General features: G+C 57.4%; 1 protein-coding gene across 4 annotated transcripts in view; it reads right to left on the reverse strand.

Moving 5' to 3' along the window:
- syne3 (spectrin repeat containing, nuclear envelope family member 3) overlaps window positions 1-24180 on the reverse strand; it is a 177367-nt gene that overhangs the window by 137513 nt on the left and 15674 nt on the right. For all 4 annotated transcript variants that reach the window (XM_072494475.1, XM_072494474.1, XM_072494472.1 and 1 more), the window contains exon 3: window positions 7938-8110. In XM_072494475.1, coding sequence (XP_072350576.1) covers window positions 7938-8110 — 173 coding nt within the window. The remainder of the gene's footprint in view (window positions 1-7937; window positions 8111-24180) is intronic.

The following is a 24180-nucleotide window of genomic DNA, read 5'->3' on the forward strand; positions in this document are numbered from 1 at the left end:
ACCACTCTAGAGCCCATCTACACTATTCCCTTATCGTCCATATGTCTATCCAATAACCATTTGAATGCCCTAAGTGTTGGCTAGTCCACTACTGTTGCAGGCAGGGCATTCCACGCCCTTACTACTCTCTGAGTAAAGAACCTACCTCTGACATCTGTCCTCTATCTATCTCCCCTCAATTTAAAGCTAAGTCCCCTCGTGCTAGACATCACCATCCGCGGAAAAAGGCTCTCACTGTCCACCCCATCTCATCCTCTGATCATCTTGTATGCCTCAATTAAGTCACCTCTTAACCTTCTTCTCTCTAACGAAAACAGCCTCAAGTCTCTCAGCCTTCCCTCATAAGATCTTCCCTTCATAAGGCCATAAGACATAGGAGCGGAAGTAAGGCCATTCGGCCCATCGAGTCCACTCCACCATTCAATCCTGGCTGATTTCAACTCCATTTACCCGCTCTCTCTCCATAGCCCTTAAGTCCTCGAGAAATTAAGAATTTATCAACTTCTGTCTTAAAGACACTCAACGTCCCGGCCTCCACCGCCCTCTGTGGCAATGAATTCCACAGACCCACCACTCTCTGGCTGAAGAAATTTCTCCTCATCTCTGTTCTAAAGTGACTCCCTTTTATTCTAAGGCTGTGCCCCCGGGTCCTAGTCTCCCCTGCTAATGGAAACAACTTCCCTACCTCCACCCTATCTAAGCCATTCATTATCTTGTAAGTTTCTATTAGATCTCCCCTCAACCTCCTAAACTCCAGTGAATATAATCCCAGGATCCTCAGAAGTTCATCGTATGTTAGGCCTACCATTCCTGGGATCATCCGTGTGAATCTCCACTGGACCCGCTCCAGTGCCAGTATGTCCTTCCTGAGGTGTGGGGCCCAAAATTGCTCACAGTATTCTAAATGGGGCCTAACTAATGCTTTATACAGCTTCATAAGTACATCCCTGCTTTTATATTCCAAGCCTCTCGAGATGAATGACAACATTGCATTTGCTTTCTTAATTACGGACTCAACATGCAAGTTTACCTTTAGAGAATCCTGGACTAGGACTCCTAAGTCCCTTTGCACTTCAGCATTATGAATTTTGTCACCGTTTAGAAAATAGTCCATGCCACTATTCTTTTTTCCAAAGTGCAAGACCTCGCGCTTGCCCACGTTGAATTTCATCAGCCATTTCTTGGACCACTCTCCTAAACTGTCTAAATCTTTCTGCAGCCTCCCCACCTCCTCCATACTACCTGCCCCTCCACCTATCTTTGTATCATCGGCAAACTTAGCCAGAATGCCCCCAGTCCCGTCATCTAGATCGTTAATATATAAAGAGAACAGCTGTGGTCCCAACACTGAACCCTGCGGGACACCACTCGTCACCGGTTGCCATTCCGAAAAAGAACCTTTTATCCCAACTCTCTGCCTTCTGCCCGACAGCCAATCGTCAATCCATGTTAGTACCTTGCCTCGAATACCATGGGCCCTTATTTTACTCAGTCTCCCGTGAGGCACCTTATCAAAGGCCTTTTGGAAGTCAAGATAGATAACATCCATTGGCTCTCCTTGGTCTAACCTATTTGTTATCTCTTCAAAGAACTCCAACAGGTTTGTCAGGCACGACCTCTCCTTACTAAATCCATGCTGACTTGTCCTAATCCGACCCTGCACTTCCAAGAATTTAGAAATCTCATCCTTAACAATGGATTCTAGAATCTTGCCAACAACCGAGGTTAGGCTAATTTGCCTATAATTTTCCATCTTTTTCCTTGTTCCCTTCTTGAACAGGGGGGTTACAACAGCGATTTTCCAATCCTCTGGGACTTTCCCTGACTCCAGTGACTTTTGAAAGATCATAACTAACGCCTCCACTATTTCTTCAGCTATCTCCTTTAGAACTCTAGGATGTAGCCCATCTGGGCCCGGAGATTTATCAATTTTTAGACCTCTTAGTTTCTCTAGCACTTTCTCCTTTGTGATGGCTACCATATTCAACTCTGCCCCCTGACTCTCCGGAATTGTTGGGATATTACTCATGTCTTCTACTGTGAAGACTGATGCAACGTACTTATTTAGTTCCTCAGCTATTTCCTTGTCTCCCATCACTAGATTACCAGCGTCATTTTGGAGCGGCCCAATGTCAACTTTTGCCTCCCGTTTGTTTTTAATGTATTCAAAGAAACTTTTACTATCATTCCTAATGTTACTGGCTAGCCTACCTTCATATTTGATCCTCTCTTTCCTTATTTCTCTCTTTGTTATCCTGTTTGTTTTTGTAGCCTTCCCAATCTTCTGACTTCCCACTACTCTTTGCCACATTATAGGCTTTCTCTTTTGCTTTGATGCATTCCCTAACTTCCTTTGTCAGCCATGGCTGCCTAATACCCCCTCTGATAACCTTTCTTTTCTTTGGGATGAACCTCTGTACTGTGTCCTCAATTACTCCCAGAAACTCCTGCCATTGCTGTTCTACTGTCTTTCCCACTAGGCTCTGCTCCCAGTCGATTTTCATCAGTTCCTCCCTCATGCCCCTGTAGTTACCTTTATTTAACTGTAACACCTTTACATCTGATTCTACCTTCTTTCTTTCAAATTGGAGATTGAATTCTACTATATTATGATCACTGCCTCCTACGTGTTCCCTTACTTTAAGATCTTTAATCAAGTCTGGCTCATTACATAACACTAAGTCCAGAATGGCCTGTTCCCTCGTGGGCTCCATCACAAGCTGTTCCAAAAAGCCCTCCTGTAAACATTCAATGAATTCCCTTTCCTTGGGTCCACTGGCAGCATTATTTACCCAGTCCACCTGCATATTGAAGTCCCCCATGATCACTGTGACCTTGCCTTTCTGACATGCACTTTCTATTTTGTGGTGCATTTTGTGCCCCTGGTCCTGACCACTGTTAGGAGGCCTGTACATAACTCCCATGATGGTTTTTTTGCCTTTGTGGTTCCTCAACTCTACCCACACAGACTCCACATCATCTGACCCTATGTCGTTTAGTGCTATTGATTTAATTTCATTCCTAATTAACAAGGCAACCCCGCCCCCTCTGCCCACCTCTGTCTTTTCGATAGGTTGTGAATCCCTGGATGTTTAAATGCCAGTCCTGAACCCCCTGCTACCACGTCTCTGTGATGCCTACCACATCATACCTGCCAGTCACAATCTGGGCCACAAGCTCATCTGCCTTGTTCCGTACACTGCGCACATTTAAATATAGCACCTTTAATTCTCTATTGACCGTCCCTTTTTGTTTTCTTAGTGTGGTGGACCTTGGTTTACTGAGCCTTTCCATATACTGTGTCATACTTTGTGGGATGGGGACTATCGTAACCTCTCCTGAGTTCTGCCTTTTCGTGCTTTTTTGTATTCCTAAGCAGCTACGCTTCCCACTGATTACTTCACCTCTTGGTTGCCTCACTTTCCCTTTCCCCCCAATCTCTAGTTTAAAGTCCTATTGACCACCCTATTTACTCTTTTCGCCAGAACACTGGCCCCAGCTCAGTTCAGGTGGAGACCATCCCAACGGTATAGTCTCTTACCATTTGCCCTGTCCCAAAACTGATGCCAGTGTCCCATGAAAAGGAACCCCTCTTTCCCACACCACTCTTTCAGCCACGTGTTAACTTCCCTTATTCTTGCCTCCCTATGCCAATTTGCACGTGGCTCGGGCAGTAATCCGGAGATTATGACCCTTGAGGACCTGTTTTTTAATTTGAATCCTAGCTCTTTATAATCTCTAAACAGGTCCTCGCTCCTAGACTTGCCTATGTTGTTGGTACCGACATGGACCACAACAACTGGATCCTCCCCCTCTCTCTCCAGTATCCTTTCAAGCCGGTCAGAGATGTCCCGCACCCTAGCACCGGGCAGGTAACATACCATGCGGGACTCTTTATCCTGCTCACAAAGGATACTATCTATCCTCCTGATAATAGAATCCCCTACAACTACAACTTGCCTATTTACTCCCTTCCCTTGAATGGCCTGAACCATGGTACCTTGGTCAGCTGACTCATCCTTCCTGCAGCCCTGTTCGCCATCCACACAGGGAACAAGTGCCTCATACCTGTTGGACAGGGTCAAAGGCTGAGGCTCCTGAGTTCCTGACTGCTGGTTCCCTTTACCTGCCTGACTTGCAGTCACACCCTGCTGTCCCTGGCCACTGGCAGGATTTAAACTACTTACTCTGACAGGTGTGACTGCCTCCTGAAACACAGTGTCCAGGTAATACCAGGCAATATCCTGGTAAATCTCCTCTGCACCCTTTCCAATGCTTCCACATCCTTCCTATAATGCGGCGACCAGAATTGCACGCAATACTCCAAATGCGGCCGCACCAAAGTTTTGTACAGCTGCAATGTGACCTCATGGCTCCGAAGCTCAATCCCTCTACCAATAAAAGCTAACACACCATAAGCCTTCTTAACAACCCTCTCAACCTGGATGGCAACTTTCAGGGATCTATGTACATGGACACCGAGATCTCTCTGCTCATCCACACTACCAAGAATCTTACCATTTGCCCAGTACTCTGTCTTCCTGTTATTCCTTCCAAAATGAATCACCTCACACTTTTCTGCATTAAACTCCATTTGCCACCTCTCAGCCCAGCGCTGCAGCTTATCTATGTCCCTCTGTAACTTGTAACATCCTTCCGCACTGTCCACAACTCCACCGACTTTAGTGTCATCTGCAAATTTACTCACCCATCCTTCTACGCCATCCTCCAGGTCATTTATAAAAATGACAAACAGCAGTGGCCCCAGATCCTTGTGATACACCACTAGTAACTGGACTCCAGGCTGAACATTTCCCATCAACCACCACCCTTTGTCTTCTTCCAGCTAGCCAATTTCTGATCCAAACTGCTAAATCACCCTGAGTCCCATGCCTCCATATTTTCTGCAGTAGCCTACCGTGGGGAACCTTATCAAACGCTTTCCTGAAATCCATATACACCACATCAACTGCTTTACCCTCGTCCACCTGTTTGGTCACATTCTCAAAGAACTCAATGAGGTTTGTGAGGCACGACCTACCCTTCACAAAACCGTGTTGACTATCCCTAATCAAATTATTCCTTTCCAGATGATTATACACCCTACCTCTTATACACCTTTCCAAGACTTTGCCCACAACAGAATTAAGGCTCACTGGTCTATAGTTACCGGGGTTGTCTCTACTCCCCTTCTTGAACAAGGGGACAACATTTGCTTTCCTCCAGTCTTCTGGCACTATTCCTGTCGACAATGACGACATAAAGATCAAAGCCAAAGGCTCAGCAATCTCCTCCCTAGCTTCCCAGAGAATCCTGGGATAAATCCCATCCGGCCCAGGGGTCTTATCCATTTTCACACTTTCCAGAATTGCTAACACCTCCTCCTTATGTACCTCAAGCCCTTCTAGTCTAGTAGCCTGTATCTCAGTATTCTCCTCGACAACATTGTCTTTTGCCTGTGTGAATACTGACGAAAAATATTCATTTAGCACCTCTCCTATCTCCTCGGACTCCACGCACAACTTCCCACTACTGTCCTTGACTGGCCCGACTCTTACCCTAGTCATTCTTTTATTCCTGACATATCTATAGTAAGCTTTAGGGTTATCCTTGATCCTACCTGCCAAAGACTTCTCATGTCCCCTCCTGGCTCTTCTTAGCTCTCTCTCTCTTTCGGTCCTTCCTAGCTAACTTGTAACTCTCGAGCACCCTAACTGAACTTTCACGTCTCATCTTTACATAAGCCTCCTTCTTCCTCGTGACAAGTGATTCAACTACTTTAGTAAACAGAGGAGGTTCACCAGGATGTTGCCTGGTATGGAGGGTGCTAGCTATGAAGAAAGGTTGAGTAGATTAGGATTGTTTTTGTTGCAGCATCCTTGACACGGGTGAGGTCCCGGAGGACTGGAGAATTGCTAATGTTGTCCCTTTGTTTAAGAAGGGTAGCAGGGATAATCCAGGGAATTATAGACCTGTTAGCTTGACATCAGTGGTAGGCAAACTGGTGGAGAAGATACTGAGGGATAGGATCTATTCACATTTGGAAGAAAATAGACATCAGTGATAGGCAGCATGGTTTTGTGCAGGGAAGGTCATGTCTTACAAACCTAAGAAAATACTTTGAGGACGTGACAAAATTAATTGATGAGGGAAGGGCTGTAGATGTCATATACATGGACTTCAGTGAGGCGTTTGATAAAGTTTCCCATGGCAGATTGATGGAAAAAGTGGAGTTGAATGGGGTTCAGCTAGATGGATAAAGAACTGGCTGGGCAACAGGAGACAGAGAGTAGTGGTGGAAGGGAGTGTCTCAAAATGGAGAAAGGTGACTAGTGGTGTTCCTCAGGGATCCGTGCTCGGACCACTGTTGTTTGTGATATACATAAATGATCTGGACGAAGGTATAGGTGGTCTGATTAGCAAGTTTGCAGATGATACTAAGATTGGTGGAGTTGCAGATAGCGAGGAGGACTGTCAGAGAATACAGCAAAATATAGATAGATTGGAGAGTTGGGCAGAGAAATGGCAGATGGAGTTCAATCCAGGCAAATGCGAGGTGATGCATTTTGGAAGATCTAATTCACGAGCAGACTATACGGTCAATGGAAGAGTCCTGGGGAAAATTGATGTACAGAGAGATCTGGAAGTTCAGGTCCATTGTACCCTGAAGATGGCAACACAGGTCGATAGAGTGGTCAAGAAGGCACACAGCATGCTTGCCTTCATCGGACGGGGTATTGAGTACAAGAATCGGCAGGTCATGTTACAGTTGGTTAGGCCACATTTGGAATACTGCGTGCAGTTCTGGTCGCCACATTACCAGAAGGATGTGGATGCTTTAGAGAGGGTGCAGAGGAGGTTCACCAGGATGTTGCCTGGTATGGAGGGTGCTAGCTATGAAGAAAGGTTGAGTAGATTAGGATTGTTTTCGTTGGAAAGACGGAGGTTGAGGGGGGACCTGATTGAGGTCTACAAAATTATGAGAGGTATGGACAGGGTGGATAGCAACAAGCTTTTTCCAAGAGTGGGGGTGTCAATTACAATAGGTCACGATTTCAAGGTGAGAGAGGGAAAGTTTAAGGGAGATGTGCGTGGAAACTTTTTTACGCAGAGGGTGGTGGGTGCCTGGAACGCTTTGCCAGCGGAGGTGATAGTGGCGGGCACGATAGCATCATTTAAGATGCACCTCGACAGATATATGAACGGGCGGGGAACAGAGGGAAGTAGATCCTTGGAAAATAGGTGACAGGATTAGATAAAGGATCTGGATTGGCGCAGGCTGGGAGGGCCGAAGGGCCTGTTCCTGTTCTGTAATTTTCTTTGTTCTTTGAGAGATTGAATAAACTGGGATTGTTCTCCCTGGTAGAAGTTTACAAAATTATGAGGGGTCTAGATAGGGTGAACAGTTGGAGGCATTTTCTCAGGGTGGAAATGACAATTACAAGGGGGCACAAGTTCAATGTGAGGGGGGAAAAGTTCAGTGGAGATGTGCAGGGAAAGTTTTTTTACACAGAGGGTGGTGGTGGCCTGGAATGCACGCCAAGTGAGGTGGTTGAGGCAGATACGTTAGCGACCTTTAAGACTTATCTGGACAGGCACATGAACAGACAGGGTATAGAAGGATACAGGCGGTTGGCCAAGATAGGAGACATGATCGGCGCAGGCTTGGAGGGCAGAAGGTCTGTTCCTGTGCTGTATTGTTCTTTGTTCTTGGGGCTAAAGGGGTTTGGGAGGAAGGCAGGATCAGGGTATTGAACTTGATGATCAGCCATGATCATAATGAATGGCGGAGCAGGCTCGAAGGGCAGAATGGCCTCTTCCTGCTTTTATTTTCTATGTTTCCATGTTAGGTAGAGGGAGACCTTGCGAACAAACTGAGGATTCGGACCCTGACCAACAGGCAGTGATAATATTTCCTTAATCTGAAAAGGTGTTACCTGTGACAATGGACCATGTTGATCTGTGTATCCTCCCACATGGTTTTGATCCGTTTCAATGTTTTCAGAATTTCATGCTTCTCATCATCACTGCTGTCCTGCAAGAGAATTTCTGCCTTCACCAGCACCTTGTCCACTTGGAGTCTCCCTTCAGGCTCTTCTGTCAAGATAACCTGTTCACAGAGAAAATCCACATTCACAGTGCTCAATGCACAAAATATTACCGATCTATAATAATCATTGGTCAGTGAAGACAAACATATTAATAGATCAATAATTAAAATCACAAACAAGATAGTTAGTCTCAGGTATCGACTCACATAAGATTTACAGCCTGCAATCTCAAATGCTATAAATGAACATAGGCACTGCACACTGGGCCCTGCCCGGGCACACACTGCACACTGGCCCCTGTCCGGGCACACACTGCACACTGGCCCCTGTCCGGGCACACACTGCACACTGGCCCCTGTCCGGGCACACACTGCACCCAGCAACACCGGCCCCTGCCCAGGTACACACTGCAACATTGGTCCCTGCCCTGGACTCACAGCACTCTGGCCCCTGCCCGGGCACACACTGTACACAGCAACACTGACCCCTGCCCGGGCACAAACTGCACACTGGCCCCTGCCCGGGCACACACTGCACACTGGCCCCTGTCCGGGCACACACTGCACACTGGCCCCTGTCCGGGCACACACTGCACACTGGCCCCTGCATGGGCACACACTGCACACAGCAACACTGACCCCTGCCCGGGCACAAACTGCACACTGGCCCCTGCCCGGGCACACACTGCACACTGACCCCTGTCCGGGCACACTGCACACTGGCCCCTGTCCGGGCACACACTGCACACTGGCCCCTGCCCGGGCACACACTGCACACTGGCCCCTGGCCGGGCACACACTGCACACTGGCCCCTGCCCGGGCACACACTGCACACTGGCACCTGCCCGGGAACACACTGCAAACTGGCACATGCCCGGGCACACACTGCACACAGCGACACCGACCCCTGTCCGGGCACACACTGCACACTGACCCCTGCCCAGCCACACACTGCACACTGGCCTCTGCCCGGGCACACACTGCACACAGCAACACCGACCCCTGCCCCATGCACACACTGCACACTGACCCCTGTCCGGGCACACTGCACACTGGCCCCTGCCCGGGCACACACCGCACACTGACCCCTGCCCGGGCACACACTGCACACTGGCCCCTGCCCAGGCACACACTGCACACTGGCCCCTGCCCAGGCAAACACAGCAACACTGGCACTGTGCGGGACACACTGCAACACTGGCCCTCCCCGGGACACACTGCAACACTGGCCCTGCCCGGGACATACTGCAACACTGGCACTGTCCGGGACACACTGCAACACTGGCCCAGCCCGGGACACACTGCAACACTGGCCCTGCCCGGGACACACTGCAACACTGGCACTGTCCAGGACACACTGCAACACTGGCCCTGCCCGGGACACACTGCAACACTGGCCCTGCCCGGGACACACTGCAACACTGGCACTGTCCGAGACACACTGCAACACTAACACTGTCCAGGAAACACTGCAACACTGGCATTGTGCGGGGGACACACACTGCAACACCGGCCAATGCCCGGGCACACACTGAAACACCAGCCCCTGTCCAGGCACACACTGCACTGGCCCCTGCCCGGGCACACACTACACACAGCAACACCGGCCCATGCCCGGGCACACACTGCACACTGACCCCTGCCCACACTGCACACTGACCCCTGCCCAGGCAAACACAGCAACACTGGCACTGCCCGGGACACACTGCAACACTGGCCCTGCCCGGGACACACTGCAACACTGGCCCTGCACGGGACACACTGCAACACTGGCACTGTCCGGGACACACTGCAACCCTGGCACTGCCCGGGACACACTGCGACACTGGCAATGTCCGGGACACACCGCAACACTGGCCCTGCCCGGGACACACTGCAACACTGGCACAGTCCAGGACACACTGCAACACTGGCACTGTCCGGGGCACACTGCAACACTGGCCCTGCCCGGGACACACTGCAACACTGGCACTGTCCGGGACACACTGCAACACTGGCACTGTCCGGGACACACTGCAACACTGGCCCCTGCCCGGGCACACACTGTACACAGCAACACTGACCCCTGCCCGGGCACAAACTGCACACTGGCCCCTGCCCGGGCACACACTGCACACTGGCCCCTGTCCGGGCACACACTGCACACTGGCCCCTGTCCGGGCACACACTGCACACTGGCCCCTGCATGGGCACACACTGCACACAGCAACACTGACCCCTGCCCGGGCACAAACTGCACACTGGCCCCTGCCCGGGCACACACTGCACACTGACCCCTGTCCGGGCACACTGCACACTGGCCCCTGCCCGGGCACACACTGCACACTGGCCCCTGCCCGGGCACACACTGCACACTGGCCCCTGCCCGGGCACACACTGCACACTGGCACCTGCCCGGGAACACACTGCACACTGGCCCCTGCCCGGGCACACACTGCAAACTGGCACATGCCCGGGCACACACTGCACACAGCGACACCGACCCCTGTCCGGGCACACACTGCACACTGACCCCTGCCCAGCCACACACTGCACACTGGCCTCTGCCCGGGCACACACTGCACACTGGTCCCTGCCCGGGCACACACTGCACACAGCAACACCGACCCCTGCCCCATGCACACACTGCACACTGACCCCTGTCCGGGCACACTGCACACTGGCCCCTGCCCGGGCACACACCGCACACTGACCCCTGCCCGGGCACACACTGCACACTGGCCCCTGCCCAGGCACACACTGCACACTGGCCCCTGCCCAGGCAAACACAGCAACACTGGCACTGTGCGGGACACACTGCAACACTGGCCCTCCCCGGGACACACTGCAACACTGGCCCTGCCCGGGACATACTGCAACACTGGCACTGTCCGGGACACACTGCAACACTGGCCCAGCCCGGGACACACTGCAACACTGGCCCTGCCCGGGACACACTGCAACACTGGCACTGTCCAGGACACACTGCAACACTGGCCCTGCCCGGGACACACTGCAACACTGGCCCTGCCCGGGACACACTGCAACACTGGCACTGTCCGAGACACACTGCAACACTAACACTGTCCAGGAAACACTGCAACACTGGCATTGTGCGGGGGACACACACTGCAACACCGGCCAATGCCCGGGCACACACTGAAACACCAGCCCCTGTCCAGGCACACACTGCACTGGCCCCTGCCCGGGCACACACTACACACAGCAACACCGGCCCATGCCCGGGCACACACTGCACACTGACCCCTGCCCACACTGCACACTGACCCCTGCCCAGGCAAACACAGCAACACTGGCACTGCCCGGGACACACTGCAACACTGGCACTGTCCGGGACACACTGCAACCCTGGCACTGCCCGGGACACACTGCGACACTGGCAATGTCCGGGACACACCGCAACACTGGCCCTGCCCGGGACACACTGCAACACTGGCACAGTCCAGGACACACTGCAACACTGGCACTGTCCGGGGCACACTGCAACACTGGCCCTGCCCGGGACACACTGCAACACTGGCACTGTCCGGGACACACTGCAACACTGGCACTGTCCGGGACACACTGCAACACTGGCACTGTCCGGGACACACTGCAACACTGACACTGCCTGCCCTGGTACACACTGTCACATTAATCCCATTCCGGTACATACGGTCACGCTGATCCCAGTCCGGTACACACGGTCACGCTGATCCCAGTCCGGTGCACAGTCACATTGCATACAGTCTGGTATACACTGTCACATTGATGCCAGTCTGGTAAACACTGTCACATTGATCCCAGTCTGGTACACACTGTCACACTGATCCCAGTCTGGTACACACTGTCACACTGATCCCAGTCTGGTACACACTGTCACATTGATCCCAGTCTGGTACACACTGTCACACTGATCACAGTCTGGTACACACTGTCACACTGATCCCAGTCTGGTACACACTGTCACACTGATCCCAGTCTGGCACACACTGTCACATTGATCCCAATCTGGTACACACTGTCACATTGATGCCAATCCGGTACACAGAGCAACACCGACCCCTGTCCGGGCACACACTGCACACTGACTCCTGTCCGGGCACACACTGCACACTGGCCCCTGCCCGGGCACACACTGCAACACTGGCACTGTCCGGGACACACTGCAACACTGGCACTGTCCGGGACACACTGCAACACTGGCACTGTCCGGGACACACTGCAACACTGGCACTGTCCGGGACACACTGCAACACTGACACTGCCTGCCCTGGTACACACTGTCACATTAATCCCATTCCGGTACATACGGTCACGCTGATCCCAGTCCGGTACACACGGTCACGCTGATCCCAGTCCGGTGCACAGTCACATTGCATACAGTCTGGTATACACTGTCACATTGATGCCAGTCTGGTAAACACTGTCACATTGATCCCAGTCTGGTACACACTGTCACACTGATCCCAGTCTGGTACACACTGTCACACTGATCCCAGTCTGGTACACACTGTCACATTGATCCCAGTCTGGTACACACTGTCACATTGATCCCAGTCTGGTACACACTGTCACACTGATCCCAGTCTGGTACACACTGTCACACTGATCCCAGTCTGGTACACACTGTCACATTGATCCCAATCTGGTACACACTGTCACATTGATGCCAATCCGGTACACAGAGCAACACCGACCCCTGTCCGGGCACACACTGCACACTGATTCCTGCCCGGGCACACACTGCACACTGGCCCCTGCCCGGGCACACACTGCACACAGCAACACCGACCCCTACCCGAGGCACACACTGCACACTGGCCCCTGCCCGGGCACACACTGGCCCCTGCCCGGGAACAAACTGCACACTGGCCCCTGCCCGGGCACACAGCAACACTGGCCCCTGCCCGGGCACACACTGCTCACTGGCCCCTGCCAAGGCACAGACTGCACACAGCAACACAGGCCCCTGCCCGGGTACACACATTGCACACTGGCCCCTGCCAAGGCACAGACTGCACACAGCAACACAGGCCCCTGCCCGGGCACACACTGCACACTGGCCCCTGCCCGGGCACATACTGCACACTGGCCCCTGCCCGGGCACAAACTGCACACTGGCCCCTGCCCGGGCACAAACTGCACACTGGCCCCTGCCCGGGCACAAACTGCACACTGGCCCCTGCCCGGGCACAAACTGCACACAGCAACACCGGCCCCTGCCTGGGCACACACTGCACACTGGCCCCTGCCCGGGCACACACTGCACACTGGCCCCTGCCCGGGCACACACTGCACACTGGCCCCTGCCCGGGCACACACTGCACACTGGCCCCTGCCCGGGCACACAGCAACACTGGCCCCTGCCCGGGCACACACTGCTCACTGGCCCCTGCCCGGGCACACACTGCTCACTGGCCCCTGCCCAGGCACACACTGCACACAGCAACACCGGCCCCTGCCTGGGCACACACTGCACACTGGCCCCTGCCTGGGCACACACTGCACACTGGCCCCTGCCCGGGCACACTCTGCACACTGGGCCCTGCCCAGGCACACACTGCACACTGGCCCGTACCCACACTGCACACTGACCCCTGCCCAGGCACACACTGGCCCTGCCCGGGTACACTGCACACTGGCACATGCCCGGGCACCCACTGCACACAGCGACACCGACCCCTGTCCGGGCACACACTGCACACTGACCCCTGCCCAGCCACACACTGCACACTGGCCTCTGCCCGGGCACACACTGCACACTGGTCCCTGCCCGGGCACACACTGCACACAGCAACACCGACCCCTGCCCCATGCACACACTGCACACCGACCCCTGTCCGGGCACACTGCACACTGGCCCCTGCCCGGGCACACACCGCACACTGACCCCTGCCCGGGCACACACTGCACACTGGCCCCTGCCCAGGCACACACTGCACACTGACCCCTGCCCAGGCAAACACAGCAACACTGGCACTGTGCGGGACACACTGCAACACTGGCCCTGCCCGGGACACACTGCAACACTGGCCCTGCCCGGGACACACTGCAACACTGGCACTGTCCGGGACACACTGCAACACTGGCCCAGCCCGGGACACACTGCAACACTGGCCCTGCCCGGGACACACTGCAACACTGGCACTGTCCAGGACACACTGCAACACTGGCCCTGCCTGGGACACACTGCAACACTGGCACTGTCCGAGACACACTGCAACACTAACACTGTCCAGGAAACACTGCAACACTGGCATTGTGCGGGACACACACACTGCAACACCGGCCAATGCCCGGGCACACACTGAAACACCAGCCCCTGTCCAGGCACACACTGCACTGGCCCCTGCCCGGGCACACACTGCACACAGCAACACCGGCCCATGCCCGGGCACACACTGCACACTGACCCCTGCCCACACTGCACACTGACCCCTGCCCAGGCAAACACAGCAACACTGGCACTGCCCGGGACACACTGCAACACTGGCCCTGCCCGGGACACACTGCAACACTGGCCCTGCACGGCACACACTGCAACACTGGCACTGTCCGGGACACACCGCAACACTGGCCCTGCCCGGGACACACTGCAACACTGGCCCTGCCCGGGACACACTGCAACACTGGCACTGTCCGGGACACACTGCAACACTGGCACTGTCCGGGACACACTGCAACACTGGCACTGTCCGGGACACACGGCAACACTGGCCCTGCCCGGGACACAATGCAGCACTGGCACAGTCCAGGACACACTGCAACACTGGCACTGTCCGGGGCACACTGCAACACTGGCCCTGCCCGGGACACACTGCAACACTGGCACTGTCCGGGACACACTGCAACACTGACACTGCCTGCCCTGGTACACACTGTCACATTAATCCCATTCCGGTACACACGGTCACGCTGATCCCAGTCCGGTACACCCGGTCACGCTGATCCCAGTCCGGTGCACAGTCACATTGTATACAGTCTGGTATACACTGTCACATTGATGCCAGTCTGGTAAACACTGTCACACTGATCCCAGTCTGGTACACACTGTCACACTGATCCCAGTCTGGTACACACTGTCACATTGATCCCAGTCTGGTACACACTGTCACACTGATCCCAGTCTGGTACACACTGTCACACTGATCCCAGTCTGGCACACACTGTCACATTGATCCCAATCTGGTACACACTGTCACATTGATGCCAATCCGGTACACAGAGCAACACCGACCCCTGTCCGGGCACACACTGCACACTGGCCCCTGCCCGGGCACACACTGCAACACTGGCACTGTCCGGGACACACTGCAACACTGGCACTGTCCGGGACACACTGCAACACTGGCACTGTCCAGGACACACTGCAACACTGACACTGCCTGCCCTGGTACACACTGTCACATTAATCCCATTCCGGTACACACGGTCACGCTGATCCCAGTCCGGTGCACAGTCACATTGCATACAGTCTGGTATACACTGTCACATTGATGCCAGTCTGGTAAACACTGTCACATTGATCCCAGTCTGGTACACACTGTCACACTGATCCCACTCTGGTACACACTGTCACACTGATCCCAGTCTGGTACACACTGTCACATTGATCCCAGTCTGGTACACACTGTCACATTGATCCCAGTCTGGTACACACTGTCACACTGATCCCAGTCTGGTACACACTGTCACACTGATCCCAGTCTGGTACACATTGTCACAATGATCCCAGTCTGGTACACACTGTCACATTGATCCCAATCTGGTACACACTGTCACATTGATGCCAATCCGGTACACAGAGCAACACCGACCCCTGTCCGGGCACACACTGCACACTGACTCCTGCCCGGGCACACACTGCACACTGGCCCCTGCCCGGGCACACACTGCACACAGCAACACCGACCCCTACCCGAGGCACACACTGCACACTGGCCCCTGCCCGGGCACACACTGCCCACTGGCCCCTGCCCGGGAACAAACTGCACACTGGCCCCTGCCCGGGCACACAGCAACACTGGCCCCTGCCCGGGCACACACTGCTCACTGGCCCCTGCCCGGGTACACACTGCACACTGACGCCTGCCCAGGCACACACTGCACACAGCAACACCGGCCCCTGCCTGGGCACACACTGCACACTGGCCCCTGCCTGGGCACACACTGCACACTGGCCCCTGCCCGGGCACACTCTGCACACTGGCCCCTGCCCGGGCACACTCTGCACACTGGCCCGTGCCCACACTGCACACTGACCCCTGCCCAGGCACACAATGGCCCTGCCCGGGTACACACTGCACACTGGCCCCTGCCAAGGCACACACTGCACACTGGCCCCTGCCAAGGCACACACTGCACACAGCAACACAGGCCCCTGCCCGGGCACACACTGCACACTGGCCCCTGCCAAGGCACACACTGCACACAGCAACACAGGCCCCTGCCCGTGCCCACACTGCACACTGACCCCTGCCCAGGCACACAATGGCCCTGCCCGGGTACACACTGCACACTGGCCCCTGCCAAGGCACACACTGCACACAGCAACACAGGCCCCTGCCCGGGCACACACTGCACACTGGCCCCTGCCCGGGCACATACTGCACACTGGCCCCTGCCCGGGCACAAACTGCACACTGGCCCCTGCCCGGGCACAAACTGCACACTGGCCCCTGCCCGGGCACAAACTGCACACAGCAACACCGGCCCCTGCCTGGGCACACACTGCACACTGGCCCCTGCCCGGGCACACACTGCACACTGGCCCCTGCCCGGGCACACACTGCACACTGGCCCCTGCCCGGGCACACAGCAACACTGGCCCCTGCCCGGGCACACACTGCTCACTGGCCCCTGCCCAGGCACACACTGCACAAAGCAACACCGGCCCCTGCCTGGGCACACTCTGCACACTGGCCCCTGCCTGGGCACACTCTGCACACTGGCCCCTGCCCGGGCACACTCTGCACACTGGGCCCTGCCCAGGCACACACTGCACACTGGCCCCTGCCTGGGCACACACTGCACACTGGCCCCTGCCCGGGCACACTCTGCACACTGGGCCCTGCCCAGGCACACACTGCACACTGGCCCGTGCCCACACTGCACACTGACCCCTGCCCAGGCACACACTGGCCCTGCCCGGGTACACTGCACACTGGCACATGCCCGGGCACACACTGCACACAGCGACACCGACCCCTGTCCGGGCACACACTGCACACTGACCCCTGCCCAGCCACACACTGCACACTGGCCTCTGCCCGGGCACACACTGCACACTGGTCCCTGCCCGGGCACACACTGCACACAGCAACACCGACCCCTGCCCCATGCACACACTGCACACCGACCCCTGTCCGGGCACACTGCACACTGGCCCCTGCCCGGGCACACACCGCACACTGACCCCTGCCCGGGCACACACTGCACACTGGCCCCTGCCCAGGCACACACTGCACACTAACCCCTGCCCAGGCAAACACAGCAACACTGGCACTGTGCGGGACACACTGCAACACTGGCCCTGCCCGGGACACACTGCAACACTGGCCCAGCCCGGGACACACTGCAACACTGGCCCTGCCCGGGACACACTGCAACACTGGCCCTGCCTGGGACACACTGCAACACTGGCACTGTCCGAGACACACTGCAACACTAACACTGTCCAGGAAACACTGCAACACTGGCATTGTGCGGGACACACACACTGCAACGCCGGCCAATGCCCGGGCACACACTGAAACACCAGCCCCTGTCCAGGCACACACTGCACTGGCCCCTGCCCGGGCACACACTGCACACAGCAACACCGACCCCTACCCGAGGCACACACTGCACACTGGCCCCTGCCCGGGCACACACTGCACACTGGCCCCTGCCCGGGAACAAACTGCACACTGGCCCCTGCCCGGGCACACACTGCACACTGGCCCCTGCCCGGGCACACACTGCACACTGGCCCCTGCCCGGGAACAAACTGCACACTGGCCCCTGCCCGGGCACACAGCAACACTGGCCCCTGCCCGGGCACACACTGCTCACTGGCCCCTGCCAAGGCACAGACTGCACACAGCAACACAGGCCCCTGCCCGGGTACACACATTGCACACTGGCCCCTGCCAAGGCACAGACTGCACACAGCAACACAGGCCCCTGCCCGGGCACACACTGCACACTGGCCCCTGCCCGGGCACATACTGCACACTGGCCCCTGCCCGGGCACAAACTGCACACTGGCCCCTGCCCGGGCACAAACTGCACACTGGCCCCTGCCCGGGCACAAACTGCACACTGGCCCCTGCCCGGGCACAAACTGCACACAGCAACACCGGCCCCTGCCTGGGCACACACTGCACACTGGCCCCTGCCCGGGCACACACTGCACACTGGCCCCTGCCCGGGCACACACTGCACACTGGCCCCTGCCCGGGCACACAGCAACACTGGCCCCTGCCCGGGCACACACTGCTCACTGGCCCCTGCCCGGGCACACACTGCTCACTGGCCCCTGCCCAGGCACACACTGCACACAGCAACACCGGCCCCTGCCTGGGCACACACTGCACACTGGCCCCTGCCTGGGCACACACTGCACACTGGCCCCTGCCCGGGCACACTCTGCACACTGGGCCCTGCCCAGGCACACACTGCACACTGGCCCGTGCCCACACTGCACACTGACCCCTGCCCAGGCACACACTGGCCCTGCCCGGGTACACTGCACACTGGCACATGCCCGGGCACCCACTGCACACAGCGACACCGACCCCTGTCCGGGCACACACTGCACACTGACCCCTGCCCAGCCACACACTGCACACTGGCCTCTGCCCGGGCACACACTGCACACTGGTCCCTGCCCGGGCACACACTGCACACTGACCCCTGCCCGGGCACACACTGCACACAGCAACACCGACCCCTGCCCCATGCACACACTGCACACCGACCCCTGTCCGGGCACACTGCACACTGGCCCCTGCCCGGGCACACACCGCACACTGACCCCTGCCCGGGCACACACTGCACACTGGCCCCTGCCCAGGCACACACTGCACACTGACCCCTGCCCAGGCAAACACAGCAACACTGGCACTGTGCGGGACACACTGCAACACTGGCCCTGCCCGGGACACACTGCAACACTGGCCCTGCCCGGGACACACTGCAACACTGGCACTGTCCGGGACACACTGCAACACTGGCCCAGCCCGGGACACACTGCAACACTGGCCCTGCCCGGGACACACTGCAACACTGGCACTGTCCAGGACACACTGCAACACTGGCCCTGCCTGGGACACACTGCAACACTGGCACTGTCCGAGACACACTGCAACACTAACACTGTCCAGGAAACACTGCAACACTGGCATTGTGCGGGGGACACACACTGCAACACCGGCCAATGCCCGGGCACACACTGAAACACCAGCCCCTGTCCAGGCACACACTGCACTGGCCCCTGCCCGGGCACACACTGCACACAGCAACACCGGCCCATGCCCGGGCACACACTGCACACTGACCCCTGCCCACACTGCACACTGACCCCTGCCCAGGCAAACACAGCAACACTGGCACTGCCTGGGACACACTGCAACACTGGCCCTGCCCGGGACACACTGCAACACTGGCCCTGCACGGCACACACTGCAACACTGGCACTGTCCGGGACACACCGCAACACTGGCCCTGCCCGGGACACACTGCAACACTGGCCCTGCCCGGGACACACTGCAACACTGGCACTGTCCGGGACACACTGCAACACTGGCACTGTCCGGGACACACTGCAACACTGGCACTGTCCGGGACACACGGCAACACTGGCCCTGCCCGGGACACAATGCAGCACTGGCACAGTCCAGGACACACTGCAACACTGGCACTGTCCGGGGCACACTGCAACACTGGCCCTGCCCGGGACACACTGCAACACTGGCACTGTCCGGGACACACTGCAACACTGACACTGCCTGCCCTGGTACACACTGTCACATTAATCCCATTCCGGTACACACGGTCACGCTGATCCCAGTCCGGTACACCCGGTCACGCTGATCCCAGTCCGGTGCACAGTCACATTGTATACAGTCTGGTATACACTGTCACATTGATGCCAGTCTGGTAAACACTGTCACACTGATCCCAGTCTGGTACACACTGTCACACTGATCCCAGTCTGGTACACACTGTCACATTGATCCCAGTCTGGTACACACTGTCACACTGATCCCAGTCTGGTACACACTGTCACACTGATCCCAGTCTGGCACACACTGTCACATTGATCCCAATCTGGTACACACTGTCACATTGATGCCAATCCGGTACACAGAGCAACACCGACCCCTGTCCGGGCACACACTGCACACTGGCCCCTGCCCGGGCACACACTGCAACACTGGCACTGTCCGGGACACACTGCAACACTGGCACTGTCCGGGACACACTGCAACACTGGCACTGTCCAGGACACACTGCAACACTGACACTGCCTGCCCTGGTACACACTGTCACATTAATCCCATTCCGGTACACACGGTCACGCTGATCCCAGTCCGGTGCACAGTCACATTGCATACAGTCTGGTATACACTGTCACATTGATGCCAGTCTGGTAAACACTGTCACATTGATCCCAGTCTGGTACACACTGTCACACTGATCCCAGTCTGGTACACACTGTCACACTGATCCCAGTCTGGTACACACTGTCACATTGATCCCAGTCTGGTACACACTGTCACATTGATCCCAGTCTGGTACACACTGTCACACTGATCCCAGTCTGGTACACACTGTCACACTGATCCCAGTCTGGTACACATTGTCACAATGATCCCAGTCTGGTACACACTGTCACATTGATCCCAATCTGGTACACACTGTCACATTGATGCCAATCCGGTACACAGAGCAACACCGACCCCTGTCCGGGCACACACTGCACACTGACTCCTGCCCGGGCACACACTGCACACTGGCCCCTGCCCGGGCACACACTGGCCCCTGCCCGGGCACACACTGCACACAGCAACACCGACCCCTACCCGAGGCACACACTGCACACTGGCCCCTGCCCGGGCACACACTGCACACTGGCCCCTGCCCGGGAACAAACTGCACACTGGCCCCTGCCCGGGCACACAGCAACACTGGCCACTGCCCGGGCACACACTGCTCACTGGCCCCTGCCCGGGTACACACTGCACACTGACGCCTGCCCAGGCACACACTGCACACAGCAACACCGGCCCCTGCCTGGGCACACACTGCACACTGGCCCCTGCCTGGGCACACACTGCACACTGGCCCCTGCCCGGGCACACTCTGCACACTGGCCCCTGCCCGGGCACACTCTGCACACTGGCCCGTGCCCACACTGCACACTGACCCCTGCCCAGGCACACAATGGCCCTGCCCGGGTACACACTGCACACTAGCCCCTGCCAAGGCACACACTGCACACAGCAACACAGGCCCCTGCCCGGGCACACACTGCACACTGGCCCCTGCCCGGGCACATACTGCACACTGGCCCCTGCCCGGGCACAAACTGCACACTGGCCCCTGCCCGGGCACAAACTGCACACTGGCCCCTGCCCGGGCACAAACTGCACACAGCAACACCGGCCCCTGCCTGGGCACACACTGCACACTGGCCCCTGCCCGGGCACACACAGCAACACTGGCCCCTGCCCGGGCACACACTGCTCACTGGCCCCTGCCCGGGCACACACTGCACACTGGCCCCTGCCCGGGCACACACTGCTCACTGGCCCCTGCCCAGGCACACACTGCACAAAGCAACACCGGCCCCTGCCTGGGCACACACTGCACACTGGCCCCTGCCTGGGCACACTCTGCACACTGGGCCCTGCCCGGGCACACTCTGCACACTGGGCCCTGCCCAGGCACACACTGCATACAGCAACACCGGCCCCTGCCTGGGCACACACTGCACACTGGCCCCTGCCCGGGCACACTCTGCACACTGGGCCCTGCCCAGGCACACACTGCACACTGGCCCGTGCCCACACTGCACACTGACCCCTGCCCAGGCACACACTGGCCCTGCCCGGGTACACTGCACACTGGCACATGCCCGGGCACACACTGCACACAGCGACACCGACCCCTGTCCGGGCACACACTGCACACTGACCCCTGCCCAGCCACACACTGCACACTGGCCTCTGCCCGGGCACACACTGCACACTGGTCCCTGCCCGGGCACACACTGCACACAGCAACACCGACCCCTGCCCCATGCACACACTGCACACCGACCCCTGTCCGGGCACACTGCACACTGGCCCCTGCCCGGGCACACACCGCACACTGACCCCTGCCCGGGCACACACTGCACACTGGCCCCTGCCCAGGCACACACTGCACACTAACCCCTGCCCAGGCAAACACAGCAACACTGGCACTGTGCGGGACACACTGCAACACTGGCCCTGCCCGGGACACACTGCAACACTGGCCCAGCCCGGGACACACTGCAACACTGGCCCTGCCCGGGACACACTGCAACACTGGCCCTGCCTGGGACACACTGCAACACTGGCACTGTCCGAGACACACTGCAACACTAACACTGTCCAGGAAACACAGCAACACTGGCATTGTGCGGGACACACACACTGCAACGCCGGCCAATGCCCGGGCACACACTGAAACACCAGCCCCTGTCCAGGCACACACTGCACTGGCCCCTGCCCGGGCACACACTGCACACAGCAACACCGGCCCATGCCCGGGCACACACTGCACACTGACCCCTGCCCACACTGCACACTGACCCCTGCCCAGGCAAACACAGCAACACTGGCACTGCCCGGGACACACCGCAACACTGGCCCTGCCCGGGACACACTGCAACACTGGCCCTGCCCGGGACACACTGCAATACTGGCACTGTCCGGGACACACTGCAACACTGGCACTGTCCGGGACACACTGCAACACTGGCACTGTCCGGGACACACTGCAACACTGGCCCTGCCCGGGACACAATGCAGCACTGGCACAGTCCAGGACACACTGCAACACTGGCACTGTCCGGGGCACACTGCAACACTGGCCCTGCCCGGGACACACTGCAACACTGGCACTGTCCGGGACACACTGCAACACTGACACTGCCTGCCCTGGTACACACTGTCACATTAATCCCATTCCGGTACACACGGTCACGCTGATCCCAGTCCGGTACACCCGGTCACGCTGATCCCAGTCCGGTGCACAGTCACATTGTATACAGTCTGGTATACACTGTCACATTGATGCCAGTCTGGTAAACACTGTAACATTGATCCCAGTCTGGTACACACTGTCACACTGATCCCAGTCTGGTACACACTGTCACACTGATCCCAGTCTGGTACACACTGTCACATTGATCCCAGTCTGGTACACACTGTCACACTGATCCCAGTCTGATACACACTGTCACACTGATCCCAGTCTGGTACACACTGTCACATTGATCCCAATCTGGTACACACTGTCACATTGATGCCAATCCGGTACACAGAGCAACACCGACCCCTGTCCGGGCACACACTGCACACTGACTCCTGCCCGGGCACACACTGCACACTGGCCCCTGCCCGGGCACACACTGCACACAGCAACACCGACCCCTACCCGAGGCACACACTGCACACTGGCCCCTGCCCGGGCACACACTGCACACTGGCCCCTGCCCGGGAACAAACTGCACACTGGCCCCTGCCCGGGCACACAGCAACACTGGCCCCTGCCCGGGCACACACTGCTCACTGGCCCCTGCTCGGGCACACACTGCACACTGACGCCTACCCAGGCACACACTGCACACAGCAACACCGGCCCCTGCCTGGGCACACACTGCACACTGGCCCCTGCCTGGGCACACAGTGCACACTGGCCCCTGCCCGGGCACACTCTGCACACTGGCCCCTGCCCAGGCACACTCTGCACACTGGCCCCTGCCCAGGCACACTCTGCACACTGGCCCCTGCCCGGGCACACTCTGCACACTGGCCCCTGCCCAGGCACACTCTGCACACTGGCCCCTGCCCGGGCACACTCTGCTCACTGGCCCCTGCTCGGGCACACACTGCACACTGACGCCTACCCA

Source organism: Scyliorhinus torazame, chromosome 2 (assembly GCF_047496885.1).
Source record: "Scyliorhinus torazame isolate Kashiwa2021f chromosome 2, sScyTor2.1, whole genome shotgun sequence".
NCBI lineage: Eukaryota > Metazoa > Chordata > Chondrichthyes > Carcharhiniformes > Scyliorhinidae > Scyliorhinus > Scyliorhinus torazame.